The sequence below is a fragment of the Chelonia mydas genome, chromosome 8 (genome assembly GCF_015237465.2).
Source record: "Chelonia mydas isolate rCheMyd1 chromosome 8, rCheMyd1.pri.v2, whole genome shotgun sequence".
NCBI lineage: Eukaryota > Metazoa > Chordata > Testudines > Cheloniidae > Chelonia > Chelonia mydas.
In genome coordinates, this window is record NC_057854.1 from 93888146 (window position 1) to 93909293 (window position 21148).

General features: G+C 42.6%; 1 protein-coding gene across 2 annotated transcripts; it reads left to right on the forward strand.

The window, feature by feature from the left end:
- The first annotated feature begins 207 nt into the window (after nt 1-207).
- LDLRAD1 (low density lipoprotein receptor class A domain containing 1) lies at nt 208-14069 on the forward strand. Of its 2 annotated transcripts, XM_037907316.2 has the most exons (7): nt 208-2640; nt 3035-3089; nt 7670-7810; nt 8412-8549; nt 9276-9404; nt 10744-10907; nt 12071-14069. In XM_037907316.2, the coding sequence occupies exons 1-6, from the start codon at nt 2620-2622 to the stop codon at nt 10887-10889; spliced, it is 630 nt and encodes a 209-aa protein (XP_037763244.1). In that variant the 5' UTR covers nt 208-2619; the 3' UTR covers nt 10890-10907; nt 12071-14069. The 2 variants fall into 2 exon arrangements, with proteins under 2 accessions (XP_037763244.1, XP_027680385.2); XM_027824584.3 differs by lacking the exon at nt 12071-14069 and having other exon boundaries at nt 10744-11619.
- Nucleotides 14070-21148: the final 7079 nt, after the last annotated feature.

Sequence of the window (21148 nt, forward strand, 5' to 3'; positions counted from 1 at the left end):
GTTGGAGCAGACCTAGGTCCTATTTACCAGTATTTAAGATGGCAGAACAATCTCTATTCCACTTCCTTATTTTCAGATGTTCTGTTTTCTGAAACACTAATTTTGTGTGCAGTGATTTGGGTTTGGGCTCGGGCTCTGCCCAAAAATTAAAACTTTAGCAAATTGCTTTAAGATATTGTAGATGAGGAACCAACTACTTCCTCACCTTCCTCTTCCCCATACTAGTGTACTTGTGACCTCTTCTCTCTTGTTTTGAGAACTCAAAAACATCTAAACTTAGAAACTGGAATCCTTGCATGTCTGTTGCTCAATAAGCACTGTATGATTTAAGTAACAAAAGACTGATAATTCCTGCTCCCCATGGTACAGTGGCCATAGCTTAGTTATTTTACCATCAGAGTCGTAGGTGAATGGAAGTCATAAGTTTATATGCTTATCTATTCCACTGACTTGATTACTCTGCATCCATCTAGTTAGGGCTTGCATCACCCTACAAGGCTGGCAAATATTACTTTAGTAGACAGAGAAACTGAGGTACAAAGGTTCTGATTTTGGCCAAAGGCAGTTCCTAATTGAGCTGTGATTTATATATAATCCCACTGCGTAAACCCAAGTGTTATCTAGTAGGGTACAGCAGAGAGTATGCTGGTCTCTGATTTCTTAGTGACTGAAAAAGATGAAATGTTCTTGCTGGGTTCTTAGACTTAGCAGCAGAATATGGAGCTATGAGTATTTGTTAACTCTGCTTTGGATCCTGAATGTGATCATGCGGGGTAGGATCATTCCAATTATTCAGAATGATCCAAGAAGAGGATGTTGGATAACTGGCCTCCCTGAGCATGTGCTGCCTGGGGATTTTACTAAATTCTTTTCATTCCTATTTTGACACTCTGCTTTTTAAAAAAGCTTATGTGACAAGAGCCAAGTGGGAGGACCTATTTTTATACAGGCACATCCTTATAGTCTTACTCCCCTCAACAGCAGCTGTAAATTCTGCATGTGTTGTGGTCATAGGCAATTACACTCAGCATTACTGGGTACCAGAACATCTAATTGAAAATCCTTGTGCATTAACTTACACCACCATTTTAGGTCTAAACTTAGAAAGTTTAGCATATCGAAAACTGCAAGGAGACAGCATGCCAAGCCGCTTGTAGCTTTGTTTTTTCAATGTAGTAGTCTTCCCAAAGAGGAACAGCAACCCTAATTGAGGATATTACAAAACTCCTTAAACCGCTGGATCAATATTTTGGCTATATGTAGTATTTCCATAAATGGTTTGTATGGTGTATCTTTAACAAACTTCTAGGGCACCAGTCTGCTTCCCCCTGCCAGAGTATGTTCTCCTAGAACAGTCATTTAGGCTGTAAACCTTGCAGGGGCAGGAACTAGCTCTTTATGCCTGGACAGTATCTATCATGTTGTTGAGACTGCAGGGGCAATCTTGAACTATTAGGGGAGCATCAGTGTGAGCCAGAGGCTGACCTAAGATGTGCTATGGGCCTGGAAATTTCAACTTGGTAGGTAAAGAGTAGCCCAAGGTGCTTAAATATATGGAAACTGCTGCGTCACCTTGAGTCTCATCACAAATGAAGCATGACCTTATCTCATTCAATGTTTGCTGTATGTTTGGGCCAAGCAATAAATCTTATGTGCTCACGGGGCTACAAAATTGCACTGTAGATATCTGGGCTAGGGCTGGTGACTAGGCTCTGGGATTCCATGAGGGAGGAGGGTCTTTAATGGTGTCTTTGTTTTGGGGAAAGGATCTGTCCCTTTCCTACCTGCCACACACACAATTGTCCTTGGTTGCTTTAATCTCCCTTTCAGCTTGGGGCCGCATATCATGGCGCTACTGTCTATTTCCTTTCTAGCACTTTCCCTCAAACCAAAGGGAGCGTCTTTCCCTGACAATGAAGGCAGAAAGGTGAAAAATGGATTCAGAGAGGCAAGGTCAGAAGGATGGGCTTTTCCAAAGTGCCTCTGGGCCTCTGCTCTCACGGCAGGCAGTGGGAGCTCTACACACACTTCAGTGGGAGCAGAGTCAGGACGGTGACAAGCACTTCCAGAAATCCCACACTAACGCTCTATGGCAGTTACCTAGTGTCCACAGCACACAATAACTTCAAGGTTGTTTGTTAACACAGTGACACTCAGCGTTCTGGCTGGGGCCAGCTAATGCAGACAGACCGCAGCCTTTCCTGCAGCTCTGCCAAAGCGCCTCCTGCCCTGCCAGCCCAGCTCCAAGTGCAGCTTTAGTTGTGCTGAGCGGTGTGGTGTTTGCTAATGTGTCCACTAGGGACCAGGCTATGACCACCCAACTCTCTCTCACTTCTGCCCAGAGCCAGAGAAAAGGCTGATGCTGCCTCTCCTGCCATCCATCAGGCCCTGTATCATATGTGTATGACTATAGATTAGAATGACTCTTTCCTGCCTATCTCTGTTTCTCTTAGTAACCAGGTAACAGCAGCAGTGCCCTTCATGGTGTACACTCCTATTAAAACAGAGCCATCTGAAAGACGATCTGCCTGCAAATGGCATGGCTGAACCCTGTCCTGGAAAAAAATTCCAAGGCTTTTACAACTACTACTAAGTAAAACATTGTGGCTATACCTAAATATGAACAGAACTCATCCTCAGGTAATTTTATCCCCTTTGATAGATGTAATGACTTTTTAAAGAATGCTGATATGCATTCAGTTTGTCTGGCCTCTTTCCTGCGGGTTGCTGTACAATGTCTAGTAGTTTATACATAAAAGTAATTCCACCAAAAAAAAAATATTTATCTTAAATGCTGAAATTTTATTAGCTTTTGCTTTACAAATGGGTGAATGAGATGCAAAGACAATCTAGCAACCATTTTGTTACTGAAATATCTTCCACATTTTAAGATGAAATGATCTTTCTTTTTATATAAAGGTAATGAGATGTATAAAATGACACAGAAGCACCAGAAAAATCTAACTAACAGTATTTGAAATTACCTGTAAACATTGCTTCTTTAAGCTATGTATTTTATTTCTGTTTTTTACAGAGAAATTTTGGTAGAATCTCATTTGATTCAACAAAGTTCTCCCCTGAAGAAAGAGGTAATTAACAAAGTATAATTGAGTGGCTTGGTAAAGAAAGTAGAAATCAATAGATACATTCTTCTTATCCACATAATATAAAATACAAGTAATGTTTTACAGTCTCTTGAGTGGCTTTTCTTTTACTAATGATAGGAAAACTGTCTAGAATATAAGACTGATGGGTATAAACTGCCTTTTTCTGGTCTGGAAATGGCATGCTATTTGGTACATAGTACTGCATGCAACATCCTGTAGCAACGGAATCTTTTTGTGAAGAAAGAGACTCATGAAGAATGTCTAAGCGCCCTGCAAGTTCTTCATGTATTTCAAAAAAACAGTGTCCTATACTCATCTGGGTGACATCTGCATTGCCAACTTCAGCCATTGTTGTTTATTGTCCATTTAAAAATAAAAATGTGAAAATAATAAAATTCAGTAGGAAATATTTGAAAGTCGGGAAGCAATGGCACTTTATTGCTATCATTCTTACAGTGGTAACATTGGTTACAATCATTATAGTTAATGTTTGTAAACGCTTTCCTGTCATAAACACACATTCTATTTTCACATGCTCATGATTTTCTGAAATGTTCACCTTTGGAGATGAACGGTTCCCTGTGTACTCTCTGTACAAAGGCGAATTGTGAGTGTTTCAAATGGGGCCAAAATCTCAGCAACAGTGGGGCAAAGACCATACTTTCATTCCTGTTTGTACACCACTGAGCACAGCTGGCACTTGACAAATTGCTAATTAAATGCAAACACTATGTTAATGCAACATTACGATTTTGCCGATAAACACGGTCAGAAAAAAATAAGGTGGAACATGCATTCTACTCCTTTGGGCTGATGTCTTATGACAGTCTTTAATTATGTGACTACATACTGTTTCTCAAACAACATACTGAAATAAGGGTTTTTTTTCCCCCGATTACTTTAGAAACGTGTGATGCTATGGAAATGTGATGCTGAATTTGTAGACATAATACGGTGTATAGAGAACAAAGCTAAGGGTTTGTGTTCAGCTTTAACTTGCACATTTCCTGACTTTTGGGCACTTAACTGTGCAACCTTAAGGTTGTAAAAATGCAGTTTTAGCATTTCATTTCCTAGGTTTTGCTTTGTTTTTTCTTTCTTTTTTTTTTAAATGGTCTATTACAACCCCAACTCTCTAATTCTTTTCTCTGGTCTTTAAGTAGTCATTGTGAGGGTCTATTCTGTAACAATTTCTCATTAGTATTGGCTCGGTCCCTATAGCAGAATGTAACATGCTAGTGGTGAGAGTAGGAGTCTTGATGTCCTAAGGGAACATCCTGCTCCATTTGGACATAAAAATAGCTATACTGGGTCAGACTAATGGTCCATCTCGCCCAGTATCCTGTCTTCCTACAATGACCTGTGCCAGATGCTTCAGAAGGAATGAACTGAAGAGGGATTATTGAGTGATCCATCCCCTGTCATCCAGTCCTGGTTTCTGTCAGTCACAGTTTTAGGGACACTCAGAGAATGGGGTTGCATCCCTGACTGTCTTGACTAATAACCACTGAAGGACCTATCTTCCATGAATGTATCTAATTCTTTTTTGAACCCAGTATACTTTTGGCCTTCACAACATCCCCTGGCAATGAGTTCCACAGGTTGACTGTGTGTTGTGTTTTGTTTAAACCAGCTGCCTATTAATTTCATTGGGTGATCCCTAGTTCTTATGTTATGTGAAGAGGTAAATAACACTTTTTCTCCACACCATTTATGACTTTATAGACCTCTATCGTATTCCCCTTTAGTTTTTAATCTGTCCTCATATGGAAGTTGTTCTATACCCCTAATCATTTTTTTTGCTTCTCTGTATCTTTTCCAATTCTAACATATTTTTGTTGAGATGGGGCAACCAGAACTGCACGCAGTATTTGTGATGTGGGGTACCATGGATTTAGACAGTGGCATTATAATCTTTTCTATTTTATTATCTATCCCTTTCCTTAATGGTTCCTAATATTCTGTTAGATTTTTTGATGGCTGCTGCACATTGAACAGATGTTTTCAGAGAACTTCTATGATGACTCCAAGATCTCTTTCTTGAGTGGGAACAACTACTTTAGACCCCATCTTGTTTATGTATGGTTGGGATTATGGTTTCCCATGTGCATTATTTTGCATTTATCAACATTGAACTTCATCTGCCATTTTGTTGCCCAGGCACCTAGTTTAGCGAGATCCCTTTGTAACTCCTTGCAGTCAGCTTTGGACTTAACTATCTTGAGTAATTTTGTATTGCCTGCAGACTTTGCCACTTCACTATTTCCCCTTTGACGAATAATTGATCATTGATGAATAATTTGAGCAGCACTGGTCCCTATACAGATCCTTGGGGCACTCTGCTATTTACCGCTTTCCATTGATTGGTGAGGCATGATTTCCCTTTACAAAAGCCATTTTGACTCTTCCCCAACATTTTGTATTCATCGATGTGTCTGATAATTCTGTTCTTCGCTACAGTTTCAGCCAATTTGCCTGGTACTGAAGTGAGGCTTACCGACCTGTAATTGCCAGGATTGCTTCTGGAGTCCTTTTTTAAAAATCAGCATTACATTAGCTGTCTTCCAGTTATCTGGTACAGAGGCGGATTTTAAGCATTGGGTTACATATCACAGTTAGTGATTCTGCAATTTCATATTTGAGTTCCTACAGAATTCAATACATCTAGTCCTGGTGACTTATTACTACGGCGCTACCAAATTCACAGTCCATTTCGGTCAATTTCGTGGTCATAGGATTTTAAACATCATAAATTTCTTGAATTCAGCTATTTATATCTGAAATTTCAGTGTTGTAATTGTAGGTGTCCTGACCCAAAAAGGAATGTGGGGGGCGGGTCACAAGGTTATTTTAAGGGGGGTTGCTGTACTGCTACCCTTACTTGTGCGCTGCTGCTGGTGGTGGTGCTGCCTACAGAGCTGGGCGGCTGGAGAGCAGCAGCTGCTGGCCGGGAGCCCAGCTCTGAAAGCAGAGCTGCCACCAGCAACAGTGCACAAGTCAGGATGGGATGGTACGGTATTGCCACCCTTACTTCTGCACTGCTGCTGGCGGGGCGCTGCCTTCAGAGCTGAGCGCCTGGCTAACAGCTGCCACTTTGCAGCCGCTCAGTTCTGAAGGCAGCGCAGAAGTAAGGGTGGCAATACTGCGACCCCCCTAAAATAACCTTGCAACCCCCCCTGCAACTCCCTTTTGGGTCAGGACCCCCAATTTGAGAACTGCTGATCTCCCCATGAAATCTGTATAATAAAGGGTAAAAGCACACAAAAGACCAGATTTCACCATCTGTGACGCGTTTTTTATGGCAGAGAATTTGGTAGAGCCTTGCTTATTACTTTTTCATTTAGCAGTTTGTTCCAAATCCGTCTCTATTGACACGTCAGTCTGGGACAGCTCCTCAGATTTGTCATCTAAAAAGTACATCTCAGGTGTGGGGATTTCCCTCACACCCTCTGCGGTGAACACTGATGCAAAGAATTCATTGATGTTGATGAGAGTTTTGCCACTCATTTAATGGGCCAGCATTTCTCCTGGGGATCTACTCCTAGCCCTACCTCAGACTTTCTCTGTTATTTAACTCTCCTGTGCCTTAGTTACCCTGTAAAATGACAATAGCTTGCTTTACTTTAGGTTTTATTAGAGTAGTGCCCATCACCTTTGTAAAGGGCTTTGAGCTTCCTTGAGGAAAGATACTGTAGGGGAGCAAAGTTCTTCTCATTTCACAGTCCACTTGAATATGTTCGGTATAGTTTTGAATTTAACCTTTCATTCAGTTCTTGCGCATTATCGCCTCTGTTTCAACTCACTGTGTCACTGGTCTGCTGGCACTGACAGCATTACTAAGGAGTGTGTTGACAGAGAGAGAACACACAGACTAAATCCTTAACAACAGATTATGCTCATAGATTTTTGAGATATTAGAAGCAGAGCTGAGGTGTAAAAAGACTTTGGTGAATGTTCACATTAATTTTTAAACCTAAATTTGCTCTGACTGAGTTCAACTCCTTTTGTGTTCGTTTTGCTGGAAATATTCTAGTGAACAAGCTTAGTTAGCACGAGTCAGCTCTTTGGCGCGTGGAGCATCTTTTTGTTTTGTGTCTGTGCAGTGCGTACCACAATGAGGTCCTGGTCCGTGACGAGGGTTTCTAGGAACACCACTATACAAATAATAAATAATAAGAAGTAGTTATGAAACCAAATGTTAAGATCAGATGTTCACCGAAAGGACATTCTAGATAGTAACCAACAACAATGTGAATTCTCGATTTTAAATTATACTTGCCAGTATGTGCGCTTTTGTTACCCAGTACCATAAGACAGCCAATCTTGTAACAAAAATGATATCACATGATCCATGAAACTAACCAACACAGCACATGTTTTGAATTTCAAATATTTCCAGTTCTTCTTTGCTCAAAAACTTAGGGAATAACTTTGAATAATGAATGAATGTGAGAATTTTGCAGTCTGTTTGCTTAAACTGCAGTTTACAATGTTCAACTCACTTTAACCCCTGCTCGTCACTTGTGAATCCTCTGACATTTAGGTCCCTTTTATTGTCACAGATCGCTGCCATGAATGCAGGGCATGTTTAAGTTGTACTCGAAGATGCCTCTGTATCTCCATTATTGCGCTGCTTGCACTCGGCGTCGTAGGTGCTGTCATTGGTTTTGCCGTCACATTTGGACTCCCACCACCCACTCCAGGTCAGTCTGGTATTTTTTTCTGTCTAAACAAGTTAGTGAACCTCCAGCCAAAGTGCTGCCATTTTTTCAATAAGTTAGACATAGAAGGCGCCACTTGAAACCTGGAGACGGGAGAGGAAGAGAAGGAGAGAGATGAATTTGCTCCATTCCAAACTCTTGGTGACGCGCACTACTCGGAATGTACACTTGTCCTTGGAGCTTTAATAGGATTGTTGTAAATCTCTAGTACTTTGTGTGGGTGGCGTAATCACATTTTAATACACTTAGGCCTCTAATGTAGAAGAGCATGTTAGCAGGTAGGATCCATGTATAAATAGACCGCTGGTCAGTTCCAGGGTGGCAACTGAATTCCTGAAGTTCTTAATGTTTTTCTTCTGGGTAAAAATATCTTTTTGGTCTGGGCCTTGTGCTCTTGGTGAATGTGGAAATGTCTGTTAGATCTGGTGACCAGAGAGCAATTGTGATAAATCAAGACGGGTGGGAGGTATTAGGCACCTATATAAGACAAAGCCCCAAGTATCAGGACTGTCCCTGTAAAATCTGATCACCCTAGTTAGATCAATCAGTATCTAAGCTCATTTATGTCCTGATTTCTTTTCAGTGAACCGTTTCTGTGTGACTTCAGGTAACCAGACTGGCTTTTTATGTGATGACAGAGTGACTTGCCTTCCAGCCAGTAGGATCTGCAACAGAATCAGAGAGTGTGTTAATGGAGAGGATGAGCAGGAGAAATTATGTAGTAAGCTTTTTTTTTTTTTTTTTCAACATCTTCTCCCTGTGATGGTTTCTCCAGTCCTCCTGTGCATGCTCCTCACAACCCATGGTTTCCTCATGTTCCCCCATACTCAAAGCTCCATACTTTAGCACAGAATAACTGAACAGAACTCTTCATAACCCAGCTGCTGAATTACCAGTTTGTTCAAGGCTGCACCAGGAGTCTGTGGAGAACCAGAAACAGAAGAGTCCAGGTCCCTTGATTTGCACTTGTGAGCCTTAATCATGAGGCCTCCCTCCTCCTTCGATGAAGTTATTCATACTATGATTAAATGGCCCTAGTGACAGAGCATCGTGTTAGCATGTGGAAGATCTGGTTTTGATTTATGGGTAGGTCAGTGACAGAACAGATGGTCTTGTTAAAGCAGTGGACAGGGAACCAGGAGATCTGGTCTGTACACCTGGCTCTGCTGCAAACTTCCCATGAGACTTTGGGCAAGTCACTTACACGCTCAGTACCTCAGTTTCCCTATTTTTAAATGGGGAATAAGCACATTTCCCTCCATCTACCAGGGGGCTCATGTAGTTTAATATTTTTCACGTGCTTTGAGATCTTTGCATGGAAGGAGAACATAGAAGTGTAAAATAGTATTAATAGCTAATAATTGGTTTCTCAGCCATTATATTTATGTCCAACTGTTGTTGAGTGAAGTAAGAACATTTCACTATCTTCAGGTGTCTCGTCTTGTAGATGATTTGCCCGGTAGCCTTCCAGGATACTTGTTCTTCCGCTGCAGCAACCCTGTGTACTGGATCTATGCTGATAAGAAGTGTAATGGCGCAAATGACTGTGGAGACTGTTCTGATGAAAAGGGGGCCTGTAAGTCAGCCACTTTTTTTCACTGATGTAAAAAATACAAACACCAAGCCCTTTAACTAAAGGATGGTGGACTGACAATCTCAGAGACTGACATCCTCCTTTTACCCACAAGATAGATCAGTGGTTCTCAAACTTTTGTACTGGTGACCCCTTTCACACAGCAAGCCTCCGAGTGTGATTTCCCCCTTATAAATTAAAAACACTTTTTTATATATTTAACACCATTATAAATGCTGGAGGCAAAGCTGGGTTCGGGGTGGAGACTGACGGATCGCAATCCCCCATGTAATAACCTCACAGCTCCCTGAAGGGTCCCGACCCCCAGTTTGAGAACCCCTGAGTTAGATAGAATGTGAGTCACAACAGTGCAGACTTCTTCAAGTCATCCCACAAAGCTACTTCAGCCTTGCCCTTCATGCAGGTGCTATGACTCTCTCAGTCCTTGGTCTGTCTGCTGAGACTGTCAACAAGCATGCCAGATATGGTGGTTTTGTTATGTAGACATCTGTTCAATGGTCACTGGATTGTCACCACCAATTTAATGTCACATACGCTGCTAAGCAGACATCTGATGCTAATAATAACTCTTGGTCACTAACAACTTGGGCCATATTCAGACTTACGACCTAGAGGTGAAAGGCTTCGTAGCCCATTGCCAATCCCCTGAGCCATTCATTCTCTGGTGTACGCTGACTTTGGATTGATTTTCTCTCAAAGAATGACTGTAGCCAGCTGCCTAAATTCAAAACTAATGGCTGATTCTTATGAACAGCAGCTTACTAAGGGCCAGCTGGCATTTAACACACCTAAAGAAGTGCCTATTTGAAAATTGAAGCTAAAGGTTAGGATTTTCAAAGCAGCCTAGGAAAGGTAGACACATCTTCCGCTGAAATGAATGGAATTGTGTATCTAAATCACCCAGCCTGTTTTGAAAATCTCAGCCACAACGTGCAGACCTGAACGGATGCATATCAGCAGCTGCATCTAGAGAAGCTAGTTTCAGATACTCAGATAGTAACATTTGAGTAATGGCATTTGTATGTCATGAATGTTAACTGGCTGCTCCTCTCACTGGTAGCTAACTGTCCCTGACTTCTGGAGATAGTACTGACTAAGGGACCCCTTTACATGGCAGGTTCGTGTACCCACCTGTATCTACTGCCTCTAAGAAATTAGGTGGCTGCTTAAGGTTAAATATTCTGGTGCTGGGTGAAAGCTTTTCTTCCTTGTGCATTTTCGATGTCTATTAGGTGAGAGTTCAGATCTGCCAACGTAAAGTCTAAAATGTAACGTAAGAAAAGCAGAAGAGCCAATGGCCCCTGTTTTCTTTTCACCCTAGTGGCTAGCTGCCCTCCTTGCGGGACTCAGTGGTGGAGCTGCACACCAGTGTTTTACAAGTATTGCACCTGCATTCCCAGGGCCCTCTGCCGAGACAGAATCCAGCACTGCTCAGACTGGTCCGATGAGTATGCCTGCAATAGATGAAGTACCTAGAGCCAAGAGGTAGCTACGCCCCCTCAGGGCATGGTCTGCATCCTCACGTGCTAGTCTTCTCCTGCTGCTGCTTTATTACCCTGGGTTGAAGCTTTTGTTTGAAAATGGCACGGCTTAGTGGTTTCCTGACTACCATGCAACAGCACTGAAAGGAGGAGGAGTACTATATAACAGACTCAGCAGAGGACTGGGAACTAGGAATCGCACAGTTCTAATCCTGTCTGTTGCTGACTCGCTGTGAGATCATGGGCAAGTCGCTCACCTTGCTATGTCTTGGTTTCCCCATCTGTAAAATGGGGATAATACTGCTCTACCTCCCAGGGTGTGGTGATGGTAAACTAGTTACCACCTGTAAAGTATTTTGAAGATACAAAGTGTTACCTATGGGTTGAGGTTGTGATTGTTGAGTTGTATATGCAAGTCTGCAGGGAGAGGAGGGAAATTACAGTAGACAGGGACTCTGTTTTTCTTTCCTTTTTAGGGAAAAAAATGACAAATACAGATTAAGTATCAACTAAAATAATAATAAAACCAATAAGTGACCTCACACTCTTTTTGGTTTTGATAACAGCAGTCATTGCTAATTGATCACTAATCTGTTATCATGAAAGGAGGAGAAATTCCCTGAGTCTTTTATAGCTCTAAACTATATGAAACCAGGTCGCATTGCTGTCTACCTGTTTAAAAAAATAAATCGTGGTAAATATCCCCTGAAATTAAATTGGGTCTACTTCTTTTCTGCAGAACTATTTCTGATGTGAAAATGAGGGGGAATTTTAATATAAGGCTTTTAAAATAAGTGATATAAAAATGTTACCTGTATTCTTCCATTAGTTTGTTGTTGTGAGGGACGGAGACACCATTTGTTAGCAGTACTGTATACGTTGTGTTGTAGTATCTCCTTTTGTGACTGATCCTAAAGCAGTCCCTCCAGGTGTATGTGTAAGACCCCGTTGCTCATCCCACGGTGAAATAGTAGTGGCTTTATAGGGGGTCAGGTGGACAAGATGCGATGGTGGGCAAAGGGCCACCCCAAAAAGTGAGGTGAGCACAGAAGTGTACATTAGAGTTGGGTAGAACAGTCTGAGCTCTGCACGTGTGCAAGTGTTACATGGGAGCCTTTCTAGCCCTGAACTTTGAGTGTCCATCATCATGTCCTTTCTGTGCTTCAGCACTTAGGAGCAGGACCTCTTCACAATCCCCAAGCAGAAAACCCAGTGCTCTGTGGCAGAAACCAGATGCCTAAATGAATGACCACAGCTACCAAGCAGAACACAGAAATAGCTACAATTTCAAACAGAGGGAAAGGCAGAGAGGAGAAACCCACCTTACAAAACCACTTTGCCTGCAAAGCCATTCAGCAACAACCTACTAAAGGCTATCTTTCTGTCAGGCTTCCAGACTGGTCCCTCAGGTGGAGTATTGTTTGTTTTGCCTGTATTATGTGTCTGAGTTGGATGGTCAGTTTATGATGGTAGGAACCTTATCTTCCTTTGTTTGTACGTTGTTCAGCTAATAATAAGGGCCAGAACAGAGGGAGAAATGGAAACATGGATTGAAGCAAGTTTGCCTTTGGGGTGTGTGTCAGCATGCTGGGCAACAACAGCAGTGCCCACACTGATCATTATATCACCAATTAAATCACCTCAGGCTAAGCGGGGGGATAGCTGTGCCTGTTTGACAGATTAGAATGGGCTGGGGAGAGGTAAAGCACTAATTAACCCGAGGGAGTAGAACAAGACAGGAAGGAAGTGGCAAGGGGAGCCAGAGAGAGAGGCAGGCTGTGAGAGCCCAAGCCTGAGAGAGATCTCCTCCCTTTCCTAGCCTTGGTAGCCTGAGGAATTATACATTATTGCACCTGTAAAGCTGATGGGGGAACACGGTAAATACACCATGGGTGGTATCTATGAGCGGAGAGTCTCCAAGCAGCCTGAGTGTGCAGAGAAAGACAGGAGCGGAGGGGGGACGCTCTTACATGTGGGGATTTGTACAGATAAGATCCTGGACAGACAGAGAGCTTCCGGGGGAGGGGCTGATGTGAAGGTTTGGCAGCCTGGATAATGGAGGAGAACCCGCAATGGCTGGCGGAACAACAAAAGAGAATGCAGAAGACCTTGCAAAGCTTCCAGTAGTGTCACCACCTGGAGAGGCAAGTGTTGCTCGCCTGGCAGGCAGAACAGCAAAAAAGCCTGTATGACTTCATCCAAGAGCAAACGACTGTGCAGCAGCAGTGATGACAAAGGGTAGTGAGTCCCATGGCAGGGAATGGCAAACGGGTACAGGGACTGGCCTCTGTAAGATATGACCCCTATGGATGACCCCAATGCATTAATTGGCACCTTTGGAAGGGTGGATATGAGCAAGCCTCAGACTACAAGATGGTGAAGGCAGCCATCTTGGATTGGGTGGGCCTGTCTGCTGAAAAGTATGGACAGAAGTTCTAAGCTGTGAGATGGATGGGCCATCTGATGTCTGAGACTGGACACCCAAACTGTGGGGGAGATTAGGAATGCTCTGATTTTGGAGCCTCCCCGAGAGCATGCAGGTCTGGCTCAGACAGGATCAGCTAGGAACCTTGGATGAAGCAGTTAAACTGACAGAGGAGTTTGGGGAAGCAGGCTTCCCCAGGAAAGAAGGCCGACCATTTAGGGGATCAGATCCAGGGAAGAAGTGTGGGGAACCCCCTGCCTAGAAGTGTGTAGAGAAGAAGAGAGAAGAGCCCAGAGAAGCTCTGACAAGTACTCGTACGTTTACCTTTTACCAGAGTGGGCAGCGGGGACGCTTGAAAAGAGGCTGTCCATACATGGAATGCGAGGTGTTTTGCCAAGGTCGGTGGTTGGGCTGGGATTCTCAGGCAGGGGAAGAAAATAAACTGTCAACCATTTCTGTGATGGTGGGGAGGAAGTGTTAAAGGGGCCTGGTAGACACAGCCCCACCTTGCTTTCTGGTCCAGCGGGCATTGGTTAAACCCCACTGGATGGTTCCAGGTAGTCTGAAATTAGTGTGTGTCCATAGGGATAAATAGCACTGCCCTGTGGCAGAGGTACCCCGGAGGTCCATGGGATGCTCACTTGGAAACAAGTAGGGGTAGTAGATAGGTTACACCTCCCTGTTGTGTTGGGCACCAACTGGAGGCCCTTCTTTTTGGGAAGACAAGCTGGCATTGGGGGGCCCCAGGTAGGGAAATGCCTCTTGACAAGAAGAGACAAGCCAAGACAAGAGAGTTACCCTATAAACTGAGGGGGATAGGAAGGAAAACAAGGTGGAAGGTGTAGACACTACTAGACAAGAGAATGCATGCCAAGATATAAGGGGAGAGCCCTGAGACACTGAAGGGGCAGGAATGGAAAATAAGGACATAGGCCCAGTGGGTAAAGATAACCTGAGCTCATTAATGTGGGTTGGGTAGCCCTTCGAACCACCTGACAGGTACACCAAGGGGAAAAAGCTCAGGTTAAGTTTGGCGGGATAGGAGAACCAGGGGCATGGGGGGGAGCCCACTGGTCCCACCACAAGACAGAAGGGGTGAGAGTAGGACAAGGGTCACTCTGGGGGGCTAATGGTGTGAGGCTCTGTGGGCCAGAACAGTGGGTGGAGGTTGTCCCCGCAATTCTAAGTGTGTGTTCAGCCAGTGGAGAAGGGCAGACCCTATAAGGAGGGCCTGGATAATCATCCTGAATACAGAGGAAGAACCCCACAAGGAACCCCTTCTGGTAAGGGAGGGAGAGTGTGGGGTAAGAAAAATCTTTGTCAGGTGAGCGCGGGAGCTGTGGGACACAGTGCTGGGCAACAATGACAGTACCTGCACTTGGATCACCAATTAAATTGCCCCAGAGTAAAACTGGGGGACGAAACTGTGCCTAATTGACAGATTAGAATGGGTCAGACTCGGAGATAATTAAAACATTAGTTAACACATTAGCTCAGGGAGTAGAACACAATACAGGAAGGAAGTGGGCAAGGAGGGGGAGGGGGAGAGCACCAGAGCCCAGAGAGAGCTCCTCCCTCTCCTGTCCCGGGCCTCAGGGGGTGAGGATTATATGTTGTTGTAGATAAGGTGGGGGGAGGATGTAAATAAACCACAGGTGGGGTTTACAAGCAGAGTCTAGGCAGTCTGTGTACACAGAGCAAGATGGAAGCGGCGGGGGTGCCCTGTGACGGAAGAATGAACCCCACTTTCTCTCTTCATATAACCTGTTACTGCCAATGTACGCCTTGTGCTAGCATTTAAAGTATGTTTAATCTCTTAGAAAGATATAGTTGTGGAGTGGCAGCTTTCTACTCTCAGGGCAACCACAGGGTTAGGCGGCTACTGTATGGCTTGTACCAGGAAGTATCGAAGTGAGAAAATAAAACCGGTTCAGTGGCAGCCCTTGGAGAAGTGGGCCACAGAAAAATCAGGTGTCTCATCTGCTTCTGTGTGACACCGAGCCCATTAACTGTTCGCACACCAGTGAAATCACCATCGCCGGCTCAGTGGCTGAGACTTCCAGAGCAGTCTAAGAAGTTTACACAGGTGTCTTCCACTGGAATTAAAGAAAGATGCAATCTCTTTCGACTGCTTTGAAAATCTCAGCCAGTGCATTCCTGATTAGGGATGTTAGGCTTGAAAGACGCACAGCTTTATAGTAAATACAATAGATCTATGTTTATAAGCCAGAAATAAGCATCAGTCAGTATTTTCCCTAGTCCCACCACCACCTCCGTGCATATGTCAGTCCGTTCCTTTTTTCTGTGGCCTGTGCAATCTAAAACTATGGGTGTCCCCATGACTTGTGTAAATGGAGAATGTTGATTGTGGCTTGTAGCTGGGTTACAGCAGTAGATCTGAAACATCCTTTGTAAAATGGCTTTACTGTTTTCTGACTCATACTTTTATCTCGAATGACACAGTAAAAGACTATGTAATGGAACAGCTACTGTAGCAACCTTTAAAGCTGTATGTGGTAACCTATCCCTGCAGAGACGTAAAACCAAGCTATAATGGATGTCTTCCTTTCCCCGTTTGTAGAAAATGCTGCAGTGTGTTTAGTGCCCCAGCTAAGAGGAGACGTGGTTAGAAAGCATTAGTTGCATAAGTAAATATTTTCACTTCAGAGCTTAAGAATTCCAGTCCAAGATCAAAACATTAATTAGAGATTCCTAGCTGTTTGAATACTAATGGCAGATTAATAGAATTTGAAATACAGGTCATGCTCAGTAGTTTTGACTTGAAAATCACCCTAATTTAACACTTCAGTAAAGCTGATATTGGGTTGGTAAATTAAGCCTGTTTTGTTTTAATCGTTATAATCATAGTCTGTGTTCCTCATATTAAACAAGGGAGTGTTCTGTGGCAATCTATGGGGAATAATATTTGCACACTTCTTAAGAGGAGTGAGGAGGATGTGGAGATAACGCTGCTGGTCCTTCTGTCCTACATATGAGCTCAGTCCAACTCCCCTTGAACTCAATGGCATCTTGTTGACTTCAGTGGAAGTTGGATCAGGTCCCAGTTGGGTTCTGAAGTCCTAGGCTGTTTGCTTATGTATGCTTATGGTATGCTTTGTGACAGCTTGAAAGTGCCCATAATGAAAACTGTTTCACCTAAGGGTTCATGGCTTTTTTTCCCCCCGGTGTCATAGGTACAAGTGAGCTGCACCTAATGTGCTGCATTCCAGGAAATAGAAAGGCAGCCTATTTTTTTTTTTAAAGATAAAAATGGCTTGTTAATCACACAATACATTATTGGCCTGTGGAACTCATTGCCACAAGATACTGCAGAGGCCAAGAGTTTAGCCTGTTTCAAAAAATGGGTTGTCACTTCTATGGATAAGAACATCCAGAGTTACTTTAGTAAGGATTAAAATAATCAGTGTTTGGAAGGGATATAAACCCTGATGTTGCAGGGCATAAACCAGTCACTAACTAAAGGGAGTTAGGAAGAATCTTACCCTGTAACTGTCTACCACTGGGTTTTTTGTACCTTTTTCTAAGTGTCTGATACTGACCATTGTCAGAAACAGGATCCTGACCTTTATGGACCACTTGTTTTGATCTTTCTGGGCAATTTTTATGTTCTTGTAAAAATACTGAGTAAGTAGTATAACACCTAAAAGTGTTCTAGATGTTTTATAGAACAAATAAGAACCAAGTGCCTCATTTTAGACATGATGCCAAAATCGGGCATCATAATCAATAGACAGGGAGCAGGCTGGGAAAGGATACGGCTTACAGCAGTAACCCTAACCATGTAACTAGTTTTTAAGCATGTATATTTCTAGATGGCTCTTTAAGTATTTCTTCATTATAGACTTGTTTCTTGCGAGCATCATGGAAGAAGTATATCTTGAGGGATATGACAAAAGAGAAACTAAAGGGTGTATGGACTAGAGTTGGAGGGCATGTCACAGATAAGAGGGGAGGGGTGGAATTCTGACTTTTGACATCCGTAGCTCCCTGAGAAAAACCTCATATAACAATACAAGAGCAGCATAGCACCCTTGCATATATCATTCAAGTTCTCACTAGGCTACACTTTCTGCACAGAGTGCTAAGACAAGGCAGAGTATGGAATTTAGCTTTGCTAACAGTTCTGCAGTAAATTATGCCTTAGGAAATATTTTGATTTTTTTTTCTCTTCCAATCTGTATGTGGAAACAAGGCATGGTGGGTGGCTAAAATTATTGCTCAGGTAGACTGAAGAGGGAGAAAAAAAGTTGGAGTTTCAGAAAGAAGAGGATATAGAGCGGTGGCGAGCCTGATTTGTCTTGGGTACCCCCAAGTTTCACCTCACTTTAACTCTTCGTTTACAAAATCAGACATAAAATTCAAAAGTGTCATAGCACGCTATTACTGAAAAATTGCTTACTTTCTCATTTTCACCAATAACTATAAAATCAATTGGAATATAAATACTGAACTTACATTTCAGTGTACAGTATACAAAGCAGTAAAATCAAGTTTGTACGAAACTTTAGTTTGTACTGACTTCGCTAGTGCTTTTTATATAGCCTGGTGTAAAACTAGGCAAATATCTAGATGAGTTGATGCACCCCCAAAAGACCTCTGTGTACTCCCAGAGGTACATGTACCCCGGTTGAGAACCACTGATCTAGAGAATATGGGAAGGTGTGACAATAATAGTACCAGAAATCATTTCAGTCAATGCAGCAGGCAGCTAACTATCACCAAAGAATAACGCACATCAGTATAGAATGTTTCAAGCCCAGAGAATACTCTAACCTCAAACTGACCAAAATTATATATGTAGTTCATTCATCCACTGGCGAAGAGGAGCAGTTTTTTAGCAGTGCAAAACAATTACCCCACAACAGTTTAGAATATGAAATGACCCTAAATATATCATCACACTCATTTAATTCTTCCAAGAATTTGTGCATTAGCAGGATTGGCTTTGGGGGTTTATTTGGGTGGTTTTAGAACAGTGTTTCTCAACCTTTTTGATACGAGGAACCAGCTTGCAGCCTTCCTAAACTGTCAGGGAGATCTCAGGGACCCGCACCTGTCCACGGACGGGTTGTTGTGAAACACTGCTTTAGTCCACAAAAGCTGAGGTAATATTAATGCTGTGCTGTGCAGTCATTTTTAAGAGTGAATTTAGCTTTCATGAAGGATATACCAGAATGTAGTTTTGTATAGAGGGATAAGATAGATGACCAAAAGGCTGAGTAACTTTTCCCAGTGAGAGAACTCAGAACTCCATCACATAGTACTGTCTACTTATATTCAGGGGGTGTTCACCTAAGCAATAACTACATCGCTTCTCCTCAGTTTCATCAGTAGTTGGCAGTGCACCAGAATTAGTGGGGTATACAGACGTTCCTTGATGGTCAGATATCAATATCCACAGATCAAACACAGGAGTTGGCATTACACTATGCTTACATCTGGATGCTTGTTTCCTCAAATATTTTTAACACCGCCTATAAGGAAACCTAAATAACTAGACGTACAAATGTCCCTTAGGATGACTAAATGTGACAGTGAGGACATGTGTGTCAGAATGGGAATTAGTATGTTACCTGCAGGGTCAAACCAAAGAGAGTAGGAGACTAAAGCTTCACTCCTTAAATTACAAGTTGTGTCTACGCTAGCCAACTCCACAAACCTAACTCACCACCCCTGAAAGCCATCGTAGGATTAGATGACATAGTGGTAGAAATGCTTGAACCCCATCTACACTATGATTTCCACTGCTGGTGAGTTACAGCCATGACGTCTGTTAGTCCCAAAGAAGAGCGGAAGTGACAGGATGAGAAGAGTTAGTGACCAATGTTGAGGCTGGGAACATAAAAAGTGCCTTGAAGCCTTGATTTTTAAAAAGAATTTAACCAACATTATTTTTAAAAACAACCCTGGGGGTTTTTTTGGTCAGACTTCACTCTACATTACCATAACAAATCTAAGTATAAGACTTTCAGTCTGTCTTTCATCTTATCATGCACATAGTTTCATCTGTTAGATCTTTAACCTAAATGCAGGGGGGTGCACAGAATTTGGAGGCTTAGAAGGGGAAAAACCCTCCATGTCCAGTACTACCCTGTTCCAGCTTTGCCTATGTAAACAGTTGGGAATAGTCCTTAAAAGGGAGCAAGTAGTCTCAGGGCATTTATAAAAAAGCCCACATTGGCTTTAGGACCCAAGGCCAATTTCATCGGCTGCTTGGTGGTGAGGAATCAGGTGCTTTTGGTGGTTCCAGCCATTGTCTTTTTGAGAACAAGGCAGGATGGTAAATGTTGTCCAACATGGCATCCACTGTTAGTATCCCTAGTTTCTGGCAACATGAGATGGAGAAAGGCATAGGAGTATAAATAGTACCTTTGCACAAGATGGAGAGACCTTCTTAGCATACATGCCTCAGGGTGGCACATGACCAGGATTCATCACTGAATTTGGTCCACTGGTTGGATCATTAGCTTCCCTGGCTTGGGCTGGGTACTGATGGGGAGTGTGATGGGAACGCTGATCCATGCCATGCAGAGAGACCCTGAGAAAGCCAGATGGTGCTGGGACTCTCTCCTGGATGGTACATGCATGTAAACCTACTTTGTTTTTACAATCCTTTTGCTTTGTAGTGACTTGAGTGCAAATATGTCAGTAGAACAACAAGCAGAGAATGTGGGTATACTGTATATTTCTGTCTTTTTAGCAGGTTGAAATAAAGACCCCCCCAAACAAAGAAACTCTGCTTACAAATTCCAAGGATGCACTTCTTGAGTGTGTCTGGCTTGAAAACAGCTATTTGAAAGAATTACCAGAGGGATATCTAAGTGCTACTAGAAGAAACAAACTGAAGTAAAATTTTGGCCTTAATAATCATGCCACAATTTTCAGAAGTCATTAGTAATTCTGAGTGCCTCAACTTTTAGGTGCCTAACTTTAAGGTGTTAAGTTAGGCACCCACAATCACTACTGAAATTCTTAGCTTCAGTGTTTGTAGGACAGACAGACCTCAAGGTAACTAGAGTTAGGAGGTTCCACTGGATTTACGTAGAATAATTTAGAACTGTTTTAGATGCAGTAGATCAATTCAACATGTTTTCAACACTACCCATAGCTACATCAATACTTTTCTATATAAACGTTTCTAGATAGTGATAATTGCATGCTTAAACATGTTTCAATCCACAAAAGTCTCTTAACTGACAAGTGTAAAGTGCCATTGATTGGTTTGTAAAAAGAGAACATTAACTCTATAAACTCTACCACTGTAACTCAGAGTAAAATGTAGAGTTTAATCTTGAAACTCACCAAACTGCAATATTTTCCCCATTTCCATGTTACAATTTTGATTCCAAAGTAATTGTCTGCCGGAAATTAGCTGTTACTTAACTTTATATCTCACCCCTCCCATAAATTTATTCTCCTTTCTTTGTTAGGCTCTATCCACAGCATTTTGGGTACAGCTCACAGGGTGAGGTGTATGTACTACCTAGATAAGGATTTATACAATCAAATGACACTTTACAAACATAGATTAGTCAGACTCATACTTGCTACCATATTGATGACTTCAAACTCTGACGTCCACAATGCTTTCACACTAGCAAAAGGACCTGACTAACTAGAATCTCTCAACCCAAGTAAGTTTCAAGTTCTACACTATTGGTGTTATGTAGAGTGCTACTGAGCAGAAGAGAGGCAGTCGGGCTAAGTGATAATGAGTTTCTGCCACTGGGGATGCTGTACAGAGCAAGACTTAAGGGGAACCACTTCCCTCAATGTGTTATGCATGTCACAAGCATTAG